Here is a 20,230-nt window from a genome sequence, read left to right as displayed (position 1 = left end):
CTTGTGGGGCATTCCTGCTGTGTGTCCAAAGATGAATCCATATAGACTCATATGAAACCACTGTGGTGCGTGCATATTCCTCTTTTTTTTAAATTTATTTTATTTATTATTTTTAGCTATGTTGGGTCTTTGTTGCTGCACATGGGCTTTCTCTAGTTGTGGCAAGCGGGGGCTACTCTTAGTTGCGGTGCCCGGGCTTCTCATCGCGGTGGCGTCTCTTGTTGCAGAGCACGGGCTCTAGGCACGTGGGCTTCAGTAATTGCAGAACACGGGTTCCGGTAGTTGTGGCACGCGGGCTCAGTAGTTGCGGCGCACGGGCTCAGTTGCTTCGCGGCATGTGGGATCTTCCCGGACCAGGGCTCGAACCCGTGTCCCCTGCATTGGCAGGCGGATTCTTAACCACGGCTCCACCAGGGAAGCCCCACATTTCTCTTTTGAAATGCACAGAGATGAAAGACCAAACCCATTCATCATCCCCAGCCGATGACAGTCGTACCGATGTCGCCAGTGGTGATGCTTCTGGAACACTTAGCAGTGCTTCCAAATGTTCCTTGCCGCCAGCAGGCCGTGAATCCATGTAGGAGACACACAGGAGCAGACCTCAAATACAGCACCGCCATTTAGAAGGGTATCTTTTGAGAGCAGGCTGCATGCTCTCTTTGAACAACTCGAGGTGTGACTTTGGGGAAGTCCTCCCTCCTCTCTGGGCTCTGGGAAACTCTTTAGATGTGCAGCTTCCTGGGATCCACTCTAGACCAAATCAGGGCTCTGGGGGTGGGATTCAGGAATCTGCCTGAGAGATTTTCATGCTCAGCTTGGTTGGAATCCAAAGACCATTCCAGGCCTCACTCCATGGCTTCTGTTTGTGTACTAAGCACCTCATATGTTGGAGTGTTTGCACAGAGCATCTTTTTATTCATAGCTTAAGTTCAGCCCCGAGCAGACATTGAACAAGGGCCAGATCCCACCCTTCTTTTAGAAGGTTATATCTGACCAATGTCAGGGACCTGTTGAGGGGATACATTTCATACCCCATAAATTTCACCTGCCAGATCACCGTTCATTCAGTCCCAAGACCTGAACCAAAGGGTCTTAACTTTAGTCCAGCAAGTAGCTTCTTTGATGTCAAGAATCTGGCCAATTAAGAGTTTTATCAAACCAACAACAACAAAAAAAGCAGAAATGATTGGACCACACTTTTATACATTTGAGAGAGGGCCATTTTACAAGATGCTTTCAGGATCTAGAGTGGCTGTGCTTTAACCTTGAGACAGCACCCCGACGTTTGTCTTCACGCCCAGAGCGCCACGACACATTTACCATCCCACCAAAAGTTGTCTGCAGCCTGCCTTTGCCGACCCCCAGGAAGCAAAAGGATTTCTGTGAGCATTTTCTTCTGTTGAACCTGAACAAACCGCAGCTAGCCCCTGGAGGCTGTCACCTGCAAGAGTAATTCGTATGGACTAGTAAAACGTCCCACTAGTTTGAAACCTGAGCTGCACGCTGTCCTGTTGGTGATAGCTGTTCGGAAAGGGATGCCTGGCGTGTACCTTGGGTATAAGCCCAACTGTCAGCCAAACACACTTTGTGCCAGGGCAGCTCGAGAGCAGGCTGGGTGGTGTAAACACAGGGGAGCGCTCACTTATTCTGTCCTTTCCTGGAGCACCACAAGAGGCACCAGCTGCGTGCTATAAATGGCAACCAAATACATTTTATGCCTTGATTCATCTTGATAAGATTTCTTGAATTCGTTCACATGAAATTCAATTGTGTACTTATTATCCTTCTTACTAATAAATCTGCTCATTTAGATTGGTGTTCTGTCATATTAAGAAAATCTGTTTTTAATCAGTATTTTGATTTAATTGTAAATTATTAAGAGGAAGCCTCTTAGCTTGATTGCATTGAAGAGCATCTACCTCCCAGTCTGAGCCTCAGAGGAGGCAGAAGCCAGGGGAAGAAAGGAGGCTTTCTCACACCCACCCCCAACGGCTGTGACTCCGGAGGGTCTCTGGGGCTGGGGAATAAAAATGTCTCTACAACGCTTTTAAAGGTCAGCTATATCTCCACACTCTGATGTGAAGTCTTGGCATGGATATTTGTGACAGCAGTGTTGGCAGAGACATGATTCTTTTTAGTTTTAAGGAAGAATAAATTTGGTTTTCCTTTCCAAATAAGAACATCCTTCAGGACTATATAGATCATCCTTCAGGACTATATAGATAGATTATTAGGTTTTTACATTTTGGAGTAGGGTTCTCAATTGCCTGTAGAGGCAATATTCTTAGCGAAAAAAATCTTTGTACTGTGACTTGGCCCTTTGCTAACAGATCAAGTCATAGCTAAATAAATCCAAAACGCAGACCTTCCCAAATTCAAGTGGAAAGCACGGAGAAGTCTATTCTGGGGTTGATGGTCAAGTGTGAGTCAGGCAAAGTAACGGAGCAGCCGTGTGCTGCATCCGCACTAGACGTGTCCGGCTTAAAACACAAATGCTTGTCATTTACACAATTTGGTCTGGGGGAGTAACCTGCCTGATGATGAATTTAATCAGCCGGTTTGACTGGGAAACCAAAGCAGATGTATTTTGCACGTTGCCACTTTCTGCCTGGTGTGCGTTTCTCTCCCTAGACCACTAAGCAAGAAATAAGGAACGTCAACCTGTATGTCTTTCAGATTCCATTTTTGGCCGAAGGGATCAGGATTCATGGAGACAAAGTCACAGAAGCACTACGGCCATTTCATGAGAGAATGGAAGCCTGTTTCAAACAGTTAAAGGAAAAAGTGGAGAAACAGTACGGAGTCCGGACCATGGTAAGTGGCTGGCGCGGCAGAGGGGAGGGAGCGTGTCTCTGTGTCACACTGTCCGACTGTGGCAGGCTCACAGGGCCGAGTACTTGAGTTGTGTACGTGACGCCTGCTTAGGAAGTGAGATAAGGAACCTCCGCCCCTTCATCATTTCATGTGCCAGCAAACTAGCCACCACCTTTCGCTAACTGGAAATGTCAGGGTGTGTAAGCGTTCATGAATTTGCTTGATCACCAAATACCCCGCTTATGGCTGTGAACACAAGCTACCCATCATGTTGTGGAGCAACAGAAAGATCTCATAGATCCGTGCGACTCAGGCTGGTTCACAGAGACCGCACCTCCAGTAACACGACACGCACGAAGGGTTAAATAACACACAGGGAAACAGCACTCATGATGTCCCAAAGCCGAGGTAGAGCCTGTGCCCAGGCCAAGGTCAGAGTCACTGAGGGGAGCAGTGGACTGCTGAGGTCTGAAGCTGTTACCTGTTGGAGGAAGGGGTCCCTGATCTAGGCCAAGGGTAAGTTGCAGGAGGCGGGCGGGACGCTGGCTGGAGGGAGGACTCACTTAGCAAAGGCTGAAGGTAGGGATTTGAATGGCAGAGGCCAGGGGCCGGCACAGACACAGCCATGCCTTGGGCAGAAGACAGGTTGTAAGGAGGAGCTGGGAAGGTGACCAGCCCCCCAGAGCCTGGAATGCCAGCATGTTCCGGACTGAAGGACAGACCTGAGCTTTTTTTTTTTTTTTAACATCCTTATTGGAGCATAATTACTTTAAGCTGGGACGAAGTGAGAGTGGCATGGACACATATACACTACCAAATGTAACATAGATAGCTAGTGGGAAGCAGCCACATAGCACAGGGAGATCAGACCTGGGCTTTTGCTAAGAGTTGGTGGAAGGTCTCCTAGCCAGGGCTGAGATCAGGGGCATGGTAAAAAAGTGGCTAGGCATTTTTATGGATGCAAAATACCTGACAGCTTAAGTCTTACGGTGGGCTTGAGGCAGTCTCCATGAGCCATGCCTTAGCAGCTCCAGGGGCAGGGCCAGACACCTCACATCAGAGCACCCCTGTGGCGCAGTTCAGAGCATCACTTCCACCCTTACTCAGGGTCTCTGGGAGCCTTGGTGAGTCCTAGCCTTGACTGCTTGTGGACTCGGGAAACGTCTGGCCTAGCAGATGGCTTGAGGCCCCCTTTCTCCACTGTTCGGGGGTGAGCATCAGTGTCGCAAAAACAGACAGCGAGACCTCTTCTGGTCTACTGGAATCCCATGCCTGCTGGCGTGGAGGGGGTGTATGCGAGCAGGTCTTCTGTTATCCTGCAAAGGGAAGGCAGGCTGCAGGAGTTACTCCACCTCTCCTCACACAAGACGCTCTACCAGGTGTCCAACCAGGTGCGCCATTTTGGTTTCTTTTCTGACCCAGCTCCATCTTTCTGCCGTTCTCTAAAGTTCTCTGCCGTTCCCTGTTGAGCTGGTTTCTTTTTGTTCACCCATTTATCTCGCTTAGCAAACACTAATTTAGTGCTTACCATGTGTCAGGGGCCTTTCCAAGGTTTTTAACAATTATGAACTTTTTAGGTTCCTGCAACACGAGGAAGGAGACACTGTGTGCATCCCCATTTTATAGATGGGAAGGTTCACTAGCCCGAGCTTACACGAGTCAGTGGCAGAGCTCTTCTTCTGTTGCCCTTGTGGTTGGAGACATGTAGGAGAGCCAGACCACCCCTGAGAGGGGTTATGCTCTATGCTCTCCCACCCTCCCCAGCCCTGCCGGCCATGCCTGGGCCCCAGAGCCTCCAAACCCAGGACCCTGGTGCTCATCAAATGAAGTGTCTTTGGCCTTGACCACAGCAGAGCATGACCCTGACCAAGCCAAGAGTAACACAACCGCCGGGCTATGGTCTGAAGACTCAGCAGGCGGGAATCTGGGACCGTCAGCCCAGCAGGAACTGCTACAGGTGAGCAGGCTTAGAAATCAGGACCACGCTGGAGGAGCCTTCATTGCAAGTCAGAATCCTCGAGCTGTGTCTTATCCCTCTGGAGCTTGTGACTCATTACAATCAGCGTCAAGTGGCCAGAAGAGTTTCAAAGTACATCACGGTACACCTTTCAAAGTCTGATGCCACTTTTAATTCTTTCTGAGAAGTAAACACTTGTGAAATCTCCAGGTTTTCTTACTCAGTGAAAATCTTCCTCTTGACCAATCATTTCATGTATATTTCAGGAGGACAGAAATCTGTCTGGCTCGCCAGACGTCCTTCATATCCCTTTCTCTGCTGTGGTTCATGAGTTCTCTGCCGGCTTGTGCTTACACACGGGGGAGGAGGGAAGGAAGGCAGGGCGGTTGTGTAGGCAGTGGGGCGTCCTCGGCCGGTGATGAGCCACTTGCACCGCAGCCTGAGACGGCATCTTCTCCACCAAGGTCCCACCCCGAGGCGGGGGCAGCCAAGGCATCTCCACCCCGCCCCCTCCCACAGCCAGGGGTTGACCAGGCTTATTGGGAATGAAGTTGGGGACAGAATTAAGGATGCATTTTCCACCCGTGGATGCTTTGTCCCCTGGAGCTGCCTCCCTGAGTCCACCTCCATCCTGGGACCCCAAAGGCAGGCTCTGCGGCCAGCCTCCCTGGAGCAGACAAAAGGTCAGGCAGATACCCTCTCATTCTCTGAAAAAATGTGATAAAATGCCGTCTGGAATGAGGCTTTCCCGTCTTACCTACTTGGAGAACTTTCAAGCCTCTCAGAATACTTTCAAAAGCAATACAGTATCATCCTGTTTTAAAAAAAGATGGATTTAAAAGTTAAAAACCCCAGGGCTTCCCTGGTGGTGCAGTGGTTGGGAATCCGCCTGCCTATGCGGGGGACACGGGTTCGAGCCCTGGTCCGGGAAGATCCCACGTGCCGCGGAGCAGCTAAGCCCGTGCACCACAGCTACTGAGCCTGCACTCTAGAGCCCGCGAACCACAACTGCTGAGTCCGCGTGCCACAACTACTGAAGCCTGGGCGCCTAGAGCCCGTGCTCTGCAGCAAGAGAAGCCACCACAGTGAGAAGCCCACGCACCACAACGAAGAGCAGTCCCCGCTCGCCACAACTAGAGAAAGCCCGCACACCGCAACGAAGACCCAACGCAGCCAAAAAATAAAAATAAAAACCCCATAGAAAGGACATAAACCATTTTGTCAATTTTTCTGGGTCAGCCTAAGCCCTAGAAAGGGAAGACTTGGACACCCTCTGACTCCTAATCCACCGGCGGCTCCATGGGACATCCCCGGCCCGCTCATCTTTGGCCTTCATTCAGACAGTACTGGGCTCTAAGGTGCCACTGCTCCCTGGATGAAAGCACAGGAGCCTAGCCTCCTCCGTATACTTAGATAGTGAGGAGTGCAGACCCAGGGTCCCCAGAGAAGAGGCCACGAGCACCAGCCACGTTCAGCACTGGTCCCCAGCTCCTGGGGAGAGGGCTGGAGTGAGTCTTGTGCTTCAGGCCGTGGTAACAACGGCAAAGGCAACGGAGGCTGTGGTTCAGAGCGTGGCCCGCCCTACGCACGTCACCTGCGTCATTTCAGCTCATCCTCGCCGGCCTCTCAAGGTGGCATGATTATTCCCTACATGCTCAGGAGGAAGCTGAGACCCAGAGCAGTTCCATGTTTTATGCCAGGTCACCTAGTCCATGCCAGAGCCAACATTCCCGCCTAATTCTAACCTCCCCCTCACTGCCCGCCCCGCTGCAGGGACAGAGACGTCCCCTCTCTCAAAGTGTCCTAGTGCTGGAGCTACCCCATCAGGGCTGGGAGAGACCAACTGCTTCAGATGAAAGAACAAAAGCCCTGGATCCTCAGTTTCTAGAGGCTCTGCTTGGTCAGGAAGGAATTAGGAGGTGAATGGCCCGGGAGGACCCAGGGCCACACGCAGTGGCTGCCCTGCTGATGTGGGACCAAGACTGGCTTCTGTCCCTCCTCTGCCAGAGCCGGCTCCTGCCGTGCCCCTTCCTTTGTTCTTCCCAATCCGTGCTTGTGCATCCCAACCAAGACTCAAGGTTGCCTCTCAGGGCAAATCGCCAGCCCTCTGTGGTTGGGGGTTGGATGCTCACGGCTGCTTCCTGGGCCTTCCCACGAGCTGGATGAGGTCAGCCTGTGGCCACTTGCACCTCCTGGTCCCTGGCCGGCTCCCTCCTGCGCACCCCCTCCCTCAACGCTGGCTGCCATGAAGATCATTTCATCAGAGAAATGGAAACGGCCATGCCGGGCGCTCTTAGGAATGGGGTCTCACGGCACCCGGATGTCAGATGGCTCGTGTTTCTTCTCCACCGTAAGCAGAGCTGCGTTTCCCGGAAGGCTGCGTCTCCACGTGCCCAGAAGATGATGGACAACGGAGGCAGCATCTGCCAAGCCAGAAAAATCACCCGAGCACAGGGTTGATGCCTATCTTCTCCTCTGCCCGCCACCTGGATCCAGAGAGGACGGGGTTGAAGTCAAGCTGAGGAGGTCGCCGGGGAGAAGCGTGAAGGCAGCCCCTCGCGGGTCAGGAGGTGGTTTGAGCAGGTGGGTCCTCAGAAAGACAGTCCCCAGCTTCCGGTACGCTGATCCCCACCTCTGAGCCGCCCTCAGAAGCTGCTGCTGTGGAAGAATTGGCAGGGGAGAGCCTGGGTTTTGAAAGGCAGCGGCCGTGAACAGGTCTTACTCAGAGCATCGAGAGGGTCAGAGTCCCACAGAGATGCCAGAGAGAGGAGCAGTAGCCGAGCTGGGCACGGTGGTACCAGGGGTAGCAGATGGGGTGGTCAGGACGCACCTAGGAGTAGCAGGCAGGACTCTTCCTTGGCAGGGTCAGGAACAGGGGGACCCGGAACATGCTCCCAGGGCTCAGCCGCGAGGCTGGATGAGAGGAGCGCTTCTGGCTTTGGGCTGCCGTCTGAACGTGTTGAAGAAAGGGAAGCTACTGAATGGGAGAAAGTATCTGCAAATGGTAGGACTGCCAAGGGCTTAATATCCAACATATATAAACAGCCTATGCGACTCAACATCATAAAAACAAACCACGCGGTTAAAAAACGGCCAGAGGACCTCAGTAGACATTTTTCCAAAGAGGACACGCCGATGGCCAAGAGGCACATAAAAAGATGCTCAACATCACTAATCATCAGGGAAATGCAAATCAAAACCACAGTGAGATCTCACCTCACACCTGTCAGAACGGCTGTCATCACAACGAACACAAATGACAAATGTTGGTGAGGGTGTGGAGAAAAGGGAAGCCTTGTGCACACTGTTTCTGGGAATGTAAATTGGTGCAGCCAGTGTGGAAAACAGTATGGAGCTTTCTCAAAAAACTAAAAGTAGAACTACCCTATGACCCAGCAATCCCACTCATGGGTATATATCTGGAAAAACCAAAAACAGTAATTCAAAAAGATACATACACCCCAGTGTTCATAGCAGCATCATTTACACTTGCCAAGATGTGGAAGCAACCTAAGAAGATATGAGATATATATGTGTGTGTGTGTGTGTGTGTGTGTGTGTGTGTGTGTATATATATATATATATATATATATATATATATATATATATATATGACTACCACTCAGACGTAAAAAAAGAATAAAGTGTTACCAATTTGCAGCAAAATGGGTGGACTTGGAGGGTATTATGCTCAGGGAAATAAGTCAGAGAAAGGTAAACACTGTATGATATCACGTATATGTGAAATCTAAAAAATACAACAAACTAATGAATATAACAGAAAAGAAGCAGACTTACAGGTACAGAGAACAAGCTAGTGGTTACCAGTGGGGAGAGGGAGAGGGGAGGGACACTATAGGGGTAAGGCAGTAAGAAGTACAAACTATTAGGTATAAAATAAGCTACAAAGATATATTGTACAGCACAGGCAATATAGCCAGTATGTTATAATAACTATAAATGGAATATAACCTTTTTTTTAACATCTTTATTGGGGTATAATTGCTTTACAATGGTGTATTAGTTTCTGCTTCATAACAAAGTGAATCAGCTATACGTATACATATGTTCCCATATCTCTTCCCTCTTGCATCTCCCTCCCTCCCCGCTCCCCATCCCACCCCTCTAGGTGGTCACAAAGCACCGAGCTGATCTCCCTGTGCTATGCGGCTGCTTCCCACTAGCTGTCTATTTTACATTTGGTAGTGTTTATATGTCCATGCCGCTCTCACTTTGTCGTAGACTGACTTTCTAGAAGCATTTTTACAATTTGGGTTAATCTGCAAGTAACCACTTCCTTTTCAGTTTTCCTTATAAAAGCCAATTAATGACAATGGCTGTCTCCCTGGAGATGGGCCATGGCACCATCATTGGTGCTAAACCCAAGACGGACCAGACCCTCTGTGCTGGCAGATTTCAGCTGCATATTGAGCCAGTGATCAGTAATCTATGGCCTGACATCTGTCCTTGTAAATAAAGTTTTATTGGAACACAGCTGTGCTCACTTATTTCTGTACTGTTTATGACTCTCTTCGTGCTTGGGACAGAGACCTTATGGCCCGCAAGCCTAAAATACTTATTATCTGACCCTTTGCAGAAAATAGTTACCAGCTTCTGCTTTACACTGTTCTTTAGCAATTTTGAACCTTTTACTATTTTTTAAAATTTTATTTTATCGAAGTATAGTTGATTTACAACATTGTCTTAATTTCTGCTGTGCAGCGAGATGATTCAGTCATACATATATATATATATAAATACATTCTTTTTCATATTCTTTTCCATTATAGTTTATCACAGGATATTGAATATAGTTCCCTGTGCTATACAGTAGGACCGTGTTGTTTATCCATTCTGTATGTAATAGATTGCATCTGCTAATCACAGACTCACAATCCATCCCTCCTTTTCCCCTTGGCAACCACAAGTCTGTTGAACCTTTTACTATTGAAGAGATAGTGTACAGATCAAATAGTATTTCATGGGCAAAACAAATATTTAAGAAACAGACCATCTTTTCAATGGTGTTGTACAATCTGTAATCACCCGTGGTCCCGGGCAGGTCTTCCCGGGCAGGTGATGGGCTGAATGAAACACCAGCTTTGGTGGAGCGGGGATGGGCTTTAGGGAGGTTGAAGCCACACAGAGAGGGAATGCCCTACAGGAATTTGGTTTCCACATCCTCAGGTTAAAGAAAGGAGCTTCTGCTGCAGCTGCCATCCCGGATGTGCCAACATCTGGCTCGGGGTGCAGATACACTAGCATTTTGTAGCTAATTAGTTGTTGACATGTGCTATATTTCAGTGACACTTATTTTGTTAAGGTACAATAGTATGACATGACAAAGAGACGATGGAAAACTCTATCCAGAGACCGTTCTTCTCTAGAATGCATCGCTGGTCCACTTTCTGGTGAGGAGGAGTTTTAGCAACGCCAGCCATGGATCCATCTAATCCATTGTACCGGTCACTGGCAGGGGAGGAAATCCACCTTTAATTAAGCAGCAGGTGCATCTTATTTTAGTCTAGCGAAGTTCAGTCATTACGCATCCATATATTTTAGTGATCTTCTTGGTTTGTCAACCATGCAGAGATACAAAGTTCATCTAAAGATCTTGTAAAATTCTTTCACATTCTAGATATTTTTCTACAAGTTAAATTTTCTGATCAGTACATTGTACTGTGACTCTGGAACAAGTTGATGCCTTGTGGTCTTGGTAGAGAAAACTGCTTTTTAAATTAAAAAAAAAAAAACAAAGTTCTTCCTGGTATTTTTCACAATATCAAATCAGATTTCAAAACGCCTCCAAATAATCATCGTTTTTGTCTTCAACTTTGAACAAGCACATGCACTGTTCATGAAAGTGTGGACAGTTTTGATCTAGATTCCGGGCAGCTAAGACCACCTGGTCCGAGGTGACTGCCCGTGCCAGGCTGGGCGCCTTTTGCCACAGCATCAAACAAGTCTCTCTCTCTCTCTCTCTCTCTCTCTCTCTCTCTCTGTTTCTCTCCCTTCTGCCCAACCCAGCCCTCAAGTCTGGACGACAGAAGAGGCAGCCGTCCCCGGTCCATGGTCCGATCCTTCACAATGCCTTCCTCGTCCCGGCCTCTGTCTGTGGCCTCTGTGTCATCCCTGTCATCAGACAGCACCCCTTCCAGGCCGGGCTCCGATGGGTGAGTCTGGCTCAGCAGCCGGGGAGGGTTGGGAGGGGCTTCAAGGAGCCACCCAGGGCCCTGGGTTTGTTTCATCACACCTGAGAGGATTTTTAAAAATCAAAATTCTCTTTGAAATGGAGACCATCCAAGACCTTTACAATCATGGTGCCACTAAGACTTGTAGAGTCTTGTGAATTTTTGAGAAAATATTTCTCGCTTTGGGTACCACTTTGGATGAGGTTTCCATCAAATTGTAAAACCTCCAGGTGAGTGTTCAGTCCTTTTCAGCAAGTTCCGGAAGCAGTGTGATGCATTCCTTGCCAGCTGCGTGCTTGTACTTTTCATCTCTTGCTCACTTCCAAGGTGTCACGCTAGGGCAGGACTGTCACACACAGGCAGGTTCCCTTGAGAGCTGGCAGGGCCACCTTCTTTCTACAAGATCTCTTTGGAGGCCCAGTTTTGCTCTTGAGCACCGGATGGCACAAAGCAACTAAGAAGGGATCAAGAAACGGAACGGATGGGTAAAACATTTCATTGAGCTCCCACTGTGTCTCCTGCAAAGAGGACCTCGTTATTGACATTTTTGTGTGTTTTGTGACTAGCATATATGAAAAGTTTGTTCTGATTATACAGAAAGAAAAAATGTCACATGCAATTTAAACAGTAGGGAAGAACTTCTAATTGTTTTGCTGTCGAGTTTGCACAGTTGTGTGTTTGTCCAAGCCCATTTGGTTTACAATCCATCATCCCATCCTATCAAACCCACGGGCTCCTGACCCCTGCGACACGCAGACACAAACTTCCAGAGCTCCCCAAGGGACAGCTCCAACCCAAGTGCCCTTTGTTGCCGACGACCAATGTACCCAATGAAGGATGGCAAACTGTTCCCACGTTTTTTTCCTAACAGTAAGTTTTATCAGTGTCTGTTACTTCTGAGGCCAAGTCCATATGGGAAACCTCAATTTAGAGGTGTTTAAATCAAGTGTGCTTGTCACTGAGAGCAAGATTGCTAAAGAAACTTAATTCAACTTCTCCCCAGGTAAATCCCCAGGCTAGTTATGAAAAGGTTTTTATATTTCCGGGAACGTAGGGGTGTGGGCAGAAAGTGATCTAGAGGTTTTAGATGGAAGAGTACTGTCCTGCACATGTGAATACATGAGTGGGAATCGTTGTCTCCACCCCTGGAGCCGTATTTGTTTAACCTTGAACTAGAAGGCATCTTTACTAGAGTCCAGATTTTTGTTCATTCTCGGGGTTAGCACCCTTCACTACCTAACGGATGTGGAGAAAATGAGGCTTTGGTCTCAAGTGGCACCAGTTATGTGCAGAATAAAGTTCGTCCCGTCGGCAGTTGGTTCTCATAATGTGAAAAATTTAAAGCTCAGCCTTTCTCTTGGTTCCTTGTATATTTGTCTGGATTTCACAGCACAGGTTCTCCCCGGAGCTTTAAGATGTGCACTAATCCTTTGTTCCCCTACATTAATTATCCCAAGTTCTGCCAAACCTAGAAAAAAATCATGAAGATTTTTAAATTTTTGTTCATAGTAGAAGAGATATAATATTTAACCCCTAATGGATGTTGATTTAATAGTTACCGTGTATTCAACTGGAAAAGTCCAGATGCCCAGAAATGCCGTAATAATCAAAGTCAACACTGGTGTATTTCATTAATCATTTTCAAGTCTTTATCATGCAAAAATTTCAGACATATACAAAGGAGACAAAATAGTATAATGAGGCCCTGTACCAGCCATGAGCCAGCCTCGGCAATGATCAACTCCTAGCCCACACTCTCCCTGTTCCATATTATTCCGAAGCAAATCTCAGGCATCATATCATTTCATCCATAAACATTTCAGTGTGAATTTCTAAAAGGTAAGAATTTACCAAAAACACAATCATACTACCTTCAGCACGTGTAAAAAGTGAACAGTAATTCCATACTATCATCAAATATTGGTTTTAATTTCCAATTGGGGCAAAAATGGCTTTTTTTTTTTTCTTTTTAGTTTGTTTGAAACTGATCCAAATAAGAGCCCCACTTTGCAGCTGGCTGCTGTATCTCTTTAGTTCTCTTTTAATCAATAGATTTCCCCTTCTGCTTTTTTCCTTTCATTTCTTTTTCCTGTAATTTATTTGTTGAAAAATCCAGGTTGCTTCTGGTGTCATCTGGATTTTGCTTATTGACTGTGTAGCTCTGTCTTTCATATTTCCTGCAGATTAGTGGTCACATCTAGAGGCTTGTGCACATTCAGGCATGAGTTGGGGACAGGATGACTTCAATTGGTTCTTCCATTCAGAAGGACATTCGTGTCTCTCTCCCTCGCAGTGGTGTTAGCAGCTATTGATAATCAATGCCTACATTCAATACCATTACTGTTCAAATCCTGCTGACCATCCAGGTTTTTCTTTTTTTTTTTTTTTTTTACAAAACGTAGCAGATGTGATTCTTGCTCTCAGCAGTCAGCGTCTTCTATGGATTTGAAATGCGGTTTTGTGAATGATCCATCTAATAAGTGTTGACTTCCATGTTACCTCTCCCATGTCGGGGAGCCAAGGTGCTGGAATGGTCTTATTCAGAACAGTGGTTTTGTTCTCAATGTCCCGTTCACAAATAAGTTTGAAGGAAACCACAGCTAGGATGGCAATGTGACAGGCTTTCTAGATTTCCTTCTCTTACAATCAGTGTCCCCTTGAAGAAGACACTTCAGTCTCCAGGTGTCCCAGGAAGTCAGGCTTGCAAGGTCTCAGTGAGAACTGGGGGCTCCCAGGGGCAGGCTCGGGACCTGGCCCCTTATCCTGACAGCCCGCATGACGGGGGTGGGATTTGCCCTCCCACAGGGCTCAGGGGCTGCCTGACATTGGGCAGCTCAAGGGCGGGGAGCTTCCGTGAACCCTCTCAGCTGACCGCTTTGCTTCTCTTAACCATGTGGGAATGACGGGTAGACCACAGTTTCAAAAACACATTTATCAGAAATCACGATATAGGCTATTTCTCCTATATGACTGCATGACTATAGCTTCTTTTAAGAGATCATATCTCTTCTTAAATACTATTTTCATTCCATTTCATTTTGTGAAGGGGGACATCCAGCCCATGGTGCTTAGAGGTTGTGGAGACTCACCAGAAGGTGGCAGAGCTGAGACCCAGAATCTCCGTCTCAAGCTCAGTTCTTGGCTAAAACACTGAGGGCATCTCCACATCGTTGCAAGCTGGAATTGGCTTGTTTCTCACTGAGCCATCAAAGGGCTGTCAAATGCAAGCTACCTGTGTACCGATACAGACATTTCTTTGCATTAGCATCTGCCTGTTTCCCCTCATTGTGTTCGTGACTATTTCAGTATGACTCTCTCAAAGGTGAGGGCTTCCCTTTTGAAATAGACCCCAAATACCATCCTCCCGTCGTAAATCAACAATAATCCCTGAATATAATCATCCCATATCCAGTAAGACTTTACATTTCCCTCATCATCCTGTAAGTGTTCTATTTTTTTTTCCAATTTGTTTTTATCGAGATTCAGAACTATAACCATTGCAGTCGGCAATATGTATCTTAGGTCTCCCTTGACCTTCCTTTTAAAATCCTTTCTTTCCTTGTAAAATTGGGCATTTCCCAGGGAGCACCTGATTCATTTTGAGTGACTTTACATGGAGCTGCAGGGCGCAAAGCAGTGGCTGTCCTAGTAAGACGTCATTGATTTAAAGAACCATTTCCTTTAGGTTTGCTCTGGAACCCCTCCTGCCGAAGAAAATGCACTCCCGGTCCCAGGACAAGCTCGACAAGGACGACCCAGATAAAGAGAGGAAGGACAAGAAGAAGGAAAAAAGGAACAGCAAACATCAAGAGATATTTGATAAAGAATTTAAACCCACCGACATTCCCCTGCAGCAATCTGACGCTGTGATCCTTTCAGAAACGGTAAATTTCACAGGGAGCTTTCCCTCGCTCCGCGGTAGCCGCCGGGACCTGTCTATGCTCCACGTTTAGCCAAGGGGGCTGTCAATTGGATTTCACTGCATTGGCTATGAAATAGTCATTTGCAAGTCGGGGTTCTCTCACAGCCCGCCCCTTGTGTGACTGACGCCGTAGGGCATCCAGAGGCACAGAGGAGCTGCATCTCTCCGGAGGATGCTCGTCTTTGCCCCCGTGCTCCATCCTCCATCCCACAGGGGCCCCAGCCATCAGCAGCCCCCACATGGTTCTAGGCTCCGCAGCAAAGTTGGACTTGCTTCCATTAGACATCCAGACATCTCTGGAGATGAACAGGATGCGGTTGTTGTCAGAGAGCAGTACTCCGGGCCAGCTAACGCTGTTCCCTTGCCCCTTCCTGACCAGAAATCACTAAGCCACCGTTTCTGCCCGAATGTTATAATCTGCTCAGATAGTGCCCCGGAGCCCCTTCCCGCTGGGCTGTGCCAGCTGTACACAGATCCGTGTTATCCTCCTAGCCTCGTGTGCTCCATGCCTAAATCCCTTGGCCATCTTCCGGAAGGATTTTCAGGGGCTTAACGTGACACGTGCTGGTGAGTTGACATTAAAGATGGATCCCAGGGAATCTCGTTCATTCCAGAGTCTGGGGTTGTGTGATGGCAAATGAAACCCAAGCAGCATAGTCTCTCCTCCCAGGGCTGGGCCTGGGGGGATGGGAGCTGCCGCTGCTCCCAGCAGCGCATAGCAGCGTTTGGAGTCTGGGGGCAAAAATGAGGCACGGACAGCTTCTGGGGTGAACTGTATTCAGGACGTGCTATTTGTAGACTGGAGACAAAATAAAGAAGAGGCTCTCCGAGGCCGTCAGCTTCAAAGGTTAAGTCAGGCTTAGAGCTGCCTCCCTCTCAAAATGGATGGACGTCTGCCTGTACGGTGGCCAAGAACGTGCCTGCCCTGGGCAGGGAGTCCATGACCTGTCCCGGCTGTTACTGAAGGGTTGCTTATCAAAGGGCTCAGGCGGGACCACCGTTTAATAAGACATACTGGGCTTCCCTGGTGGCGCAGTGGTTGAGAGTCTGCCTGCCGATGCAGGGGACACGGGCTCGTGCCCCGGTCTGGGAAGATCCCACGTGCCGCGGAGCGGCTGGGCCCGTGGGCCGTGGCCGCTGAGCCTGCGCGTCCGGAGCCTGTGCTCCAGCAACAGGAGAGGCCCCAACAGTGAGGGGCCCGCGTACCAAAAAACAACCAAAAAAACATAAGACATACTTCACTGCTTGTTTATATCTTGAATACCAGAGGGTATGTTTCATCCAGACCGCATGCCATGGAGACCAGCAGCCACATGCTGCTTGGGTGTTCAGAGGTGGAAGGGAGACCCCAGAGCCACAACGCAGTCTCCATGAAGGCAGATGCCCTTGCGAGGCCTTTGGACACAGCGCGGACTGCAGCTGGGCTTCGGTGCTTCACTGCAGAGTGCAGGGGGCTCAGGGTGTAGGGCCCGGGGCAGGACTGGCCACAGGCTAGCACTAAGTGCCCAGATGCAACCTCACGCAGTGGGATCCAGAGGTTTCTGATGAGCCCACCCCTGCCCGCTGTGCTCTGTCCACTCTTCTGGAAAGTTGGGAGAACAGCGACCCTGCTGGGACTGGCTGGCACCCCCCTCTCTCTAGAGTCCAGACACTGTCACTGGGTGGGGGAACGAACAGCAACATTTTTTGAATATTTACTAAGTGCAGAGCCTGTGCAAGTCTTCCGTACATTTTCATTTAAGCTCCACTTTAAGATGTTAAAACTGAGGGCCTCAGAGAATTTGAGCCACGTGGCAGAGTTGAACGGAATTAAGTTGCGTGCAGAGAAGGGAAAGGACGTGCCAGGCTCAGCCATCATCACAGCATAAGCCTGTCCCTCCCCACCGTGGCCCTGCTTTCCCGCGAGGATGCTAGCAAAGATGGGCTGAGTTTGGCACAAAGTGTACCCCACCCCCCATGGCTGGCCTGGGGTACCCTCAGCCAGTCCACAAGAACCCACCAAGGTCAGAGCACAGAACCTTGACCCCGCTGTCAGCCTCTGAGGAGTCTCAGAATAACCACCGCTGTAGCTCCAGGGGCTATAGGCCTCCTGACTTCTCGCTGGAGGCAGACTGGCTATTCTTGTCCAGCCCCAGTAGCAGTCTGTCCTCCGGGTTACAGCTGCTGGCAAGGTCTGTGAGTCCGGTTAGGCACCTGGAGTTTCCTATTCAAGCCTCCGTGTGCCTGTGACCGGCCAGGTGCTGCAGGACAGAGCAGGTGGGCTGGTGGGGTCCGTGAGAGGCAGGGTTACTGAGTGGCGGCAGTAGCCCCATTCCCTGGGGCGGCGCTGGGCTTGCCCTGGCCTGTGCGTCCACCTGGGCTCCTCATGGCTTCTGCAGAGGTTTTCTCTGTTCCCTCCACGGGGCTGGATTCGGCTTCCTGCCTGAATTTGCATCATCAACGATTTCATGACCTCTAGCTAAGCCTCTCAGAGTCTGCCTGGGGCAGGAGGGGCACCCTCCACGTGCAGTTTGCATCTCACCAGTAAAATGTCCTCTGCTCCCCGAATTGTCAGAATGTGCACTTATGGGATGGGGTGGGAAGGATGGGAGGGGCACCTACGCAAGCCCTGGATCCCCGTCCCCAGTCCCCATACACACGCACCCGAGGAGAAGCCCGAGCTCAGCAGGCTGTCCCAGACCTCCCACAGCAGTTGAGCTGCAGGGAACTCATCGGTTTCTGCAGATGAGGGATGACACCTGGTCTCCGGTATCTCCTTCATTGGCATAGGATGGTTCTGGAGGTCGGCCTGTTGGCCAGTGACCCCTCAGTCCCCCGTTTACCAAAGGGCTTAAGCCTTCCTCCCCTCCTTCCAGCCTCAGTAGCCTCCAGGGAGGCCCTGCCTTTGCAGACCACCTAGAGGCACATGCTGCTGCCCACCGGCTCTGCAGCTGACCCTCACCAGCCGGCCCAGGAATGAAGCCCCCGGAACCAGGCCCAGAGCCCTGCCCTCCCGCCCTGCCTGTCCCGGAGCAGAAATCTTGATTCCTCCTTCTCAGCTGGGTTAATAACTTTGCTAATGACTCCTACCTCGGGAGTATTTTGAACCGCTTGTGTTCCCCCAGGCCTAATGATCTGAGACCAGGTTGTAAGAAATAGATAAATAAAATACCCCGATGTTACAGATGCAGGAAAAGGCTTAGGTGGGAAAAGTCAAGTGCATCCGAAAGTCGGAGATGGGGAGGAAAAATGCAATGAAAAGTGGAAAGAATTCCTACTCAGTAATAGCGTAGCATGAGAGAAGAAACAGGAGATGAATAAAGGAAATCCCTCAGCAAGTTTCTAGATTTTCACGTACTTGCCAAGAAAGACCAAGAAATTAGGCGCCTGAGGCGTTCTGGTCACTGAGCAGGTCGTTGAGTCCACTCGTGACCCTTTGGAGCTTTCCTTGTGTGCTCTCACCCCCACTGAATGGCCCACATTACACTTATGTCCAGGAAACATGTGATGTGACATCAACCCCAGAGTGGGTAAGGAGATTATTGTGAAACCTGTATCAGTTTGCCAGGGCTGCCGTAACAAAGTACCACAGGCTGGGCAGCTGAAACGACAGAGATTGATTGTCTCATGGTCTGGAGGCTGGACGTCCAAGATCAAGGTGTCAGCTGGGCTGGTTACCTCTGAGGCTGTGAGGGGCATCTGTTCCTGGCCTCTTCCCCAGCGTCTGGCAGTCGACCCGCAGTCTTTGGCCTCACTTGGCTTGTACAAGCATCACCCTGACCTCTGCCTTCATGTTCACATGGCGCTGTCCCTGTGTGCATGCGTCAGGGTCCAAATTTCCCCCTTTTATAAGGACACCAGTCGTATTGGATTAGGAGCCACTGTAACGACCTCAGCTTAACTTGACCCTCTGCAGAGACCCTATTTCCAGATAAGGTCATATTCGCAGGTACTGAGGGATTAGGACTTCAACGTAGGGATTTTTGCAGTGAGACAACTCAGCCCATGACAGATACTAACTATGCTCTTTCCATCCCTCTGATGTAGATAAGCCCCCTGCGGCCCCAGAGACCGAAGAGCCAGGTGATCAGCGTCATGGGTAGTGAAAGGCGCTTTTCGGTGTCACCGTCCTCACCGTCCTCCCAGCACACGCCTCCTCCGGTCACACCGAGGGCCAAGCTCAGCTTCAGCCTGCAGTCCAGTAAGTGGGACACTGTCCACATTTGAATTCCTGACGTTGCTCTGTGACCTCCCCCTCGATCGAAGTCTCTAAAGTTAGACCCACCATCTCTGTCCAGCAGATGGTGAGAGTTTTGACAAGCACCTGACTTCCTGGGAATGTCCCCTGGGACTAAAGCAAATCAGGCCAAAGCCCAGTCCTGGGCTCCTGTGCTCCCTGGGAGGAAAGCATGGGGCCTGTTCAGATCTCCAGACCTCCTGTGTGCTGGGGGTAACTCGAGAGGCATGTGGAATGTCCTCCATTTCGTGTCACCAGATAATGCAGCACATGGGGGTGGGGTGGGGGGTTGTGAGCCTTTTTGTGTCCAGGAGGAATGGGAAGGAAAGAAGCCCTGCCAGGCTGTGCTTAGGGGCTAAGGGTAGAACTTACTTTCCAGTTTTGACCCATTTCTAGGGCCGCTCGATATATCACCACAGACTTGGTGGCCTAAAACGTCAGAAAGTTACTCTCTCAAAGTCTGGAGGCCAGAAGTCTGAAATCAAGGTATCAACAGCCTTGCTGCCGTGTAGAGTCTCAGAGGGAGAATCTGCCCGTGCATCTTGCAGCTTCTGGTGGATTCCGGCAGTCCTTGGCGTTCCTTGGCTTGTCAACGCGTCACTCCAAGCCCTCCCCTCTCTTCCCAGGCCTTGTGTTTCTGTGCTCTGTCCTCTTCTTACAGGAGACTGGAGATTGGGTTTAAGGCCCATTGTAAATCCAGGATGATCTCCTCTCGAGATCCTTAACTAATACATCTGTTAAGACACTATCTCCAAAGAAGGTCGCATTCTGAGGTTCCGGGTGGGTGTGAATTGTGGACAGATGCTGTGGAACCCACTGCAAGTGGTACCCGGCTTTTCACCACTCAAGTCAGGCCGGCCAGAGAGGCGACATCCTGGCAGGAAGAAAGTGGCAGGGAGTGAGGGCAGCAGCAGGACGAGGGCGGCCGGAGAAAGAGGATGGGGGGGACTTCCTTGGTGGTCCAGTGGTTACCACTTCACCTTCCAGTTCAGGGGGGTGCGGGTTCGATCCCTGGTCGGGGAGCTAAGATCCCACATGCCTCGTGACCAAAAGACCAAAACATATTCAAAAAAGAAGCAAGGGCTTCCCTGGTGGCGCAGTGGTTGGGAGTCCGCCTGCCGATGCAGGGG

The 20,230-nt window shown here is 49.6% G+C and overlaps 1 protein-coding gene across 1 annotated transcript in view; it reads left to right on the top strand.

Moving 5' to 3' along the window:
- DOCK1 (dedicator of cytokinesis 1) overlaps positions 1–20,230 on the top strand; it is a 475,984-nt gene that overhangs the window by 447,947 nt on the left and 7,807 nt on the right. Inside the window, exons 47-50 of the mRNA XM_007451187.1 lie at positions 2,677–2,814; positions 10,799–10,944; positions 14,648–14,846; positions 18,911–19,064. Of these exons, the coding sequence (XP_007451249.1) occupies positions 2,677–2,814; positions 10,799–10,944; positions 14,648–14,846; positions 18,911–19,064 (637 nt within the window). The remainder of the gene's footprint in view (positions 1–2,676; positions 2,815–10,798; positions 10,945–14,647; positions 14,847–18,910; positions 19,065–20,230) is intronic.

This window comes from Lipotes vexillifer, unplaced genomic scaffold (genome assembly GCF_000442215.2).
Source record: "Lipotes vexillifer unplaced genomic scaffold, Lipotes_vexillifer_v1.1 scaffold248, whole genome shotgun sequence".
NCBI classification, from domain to species: domain Eukaryota; kingdom Metazoa; phylum Chordata; class Mammalia; order Artiodactyla; family Lipotidae; genus Lipotes; species Lipotes vexillifer.
The sequence above is the reverse complement of the archived record's forward strand: the minus strand, read 5'-3'. Positions and strand labels throughout refer to the sequence as shown.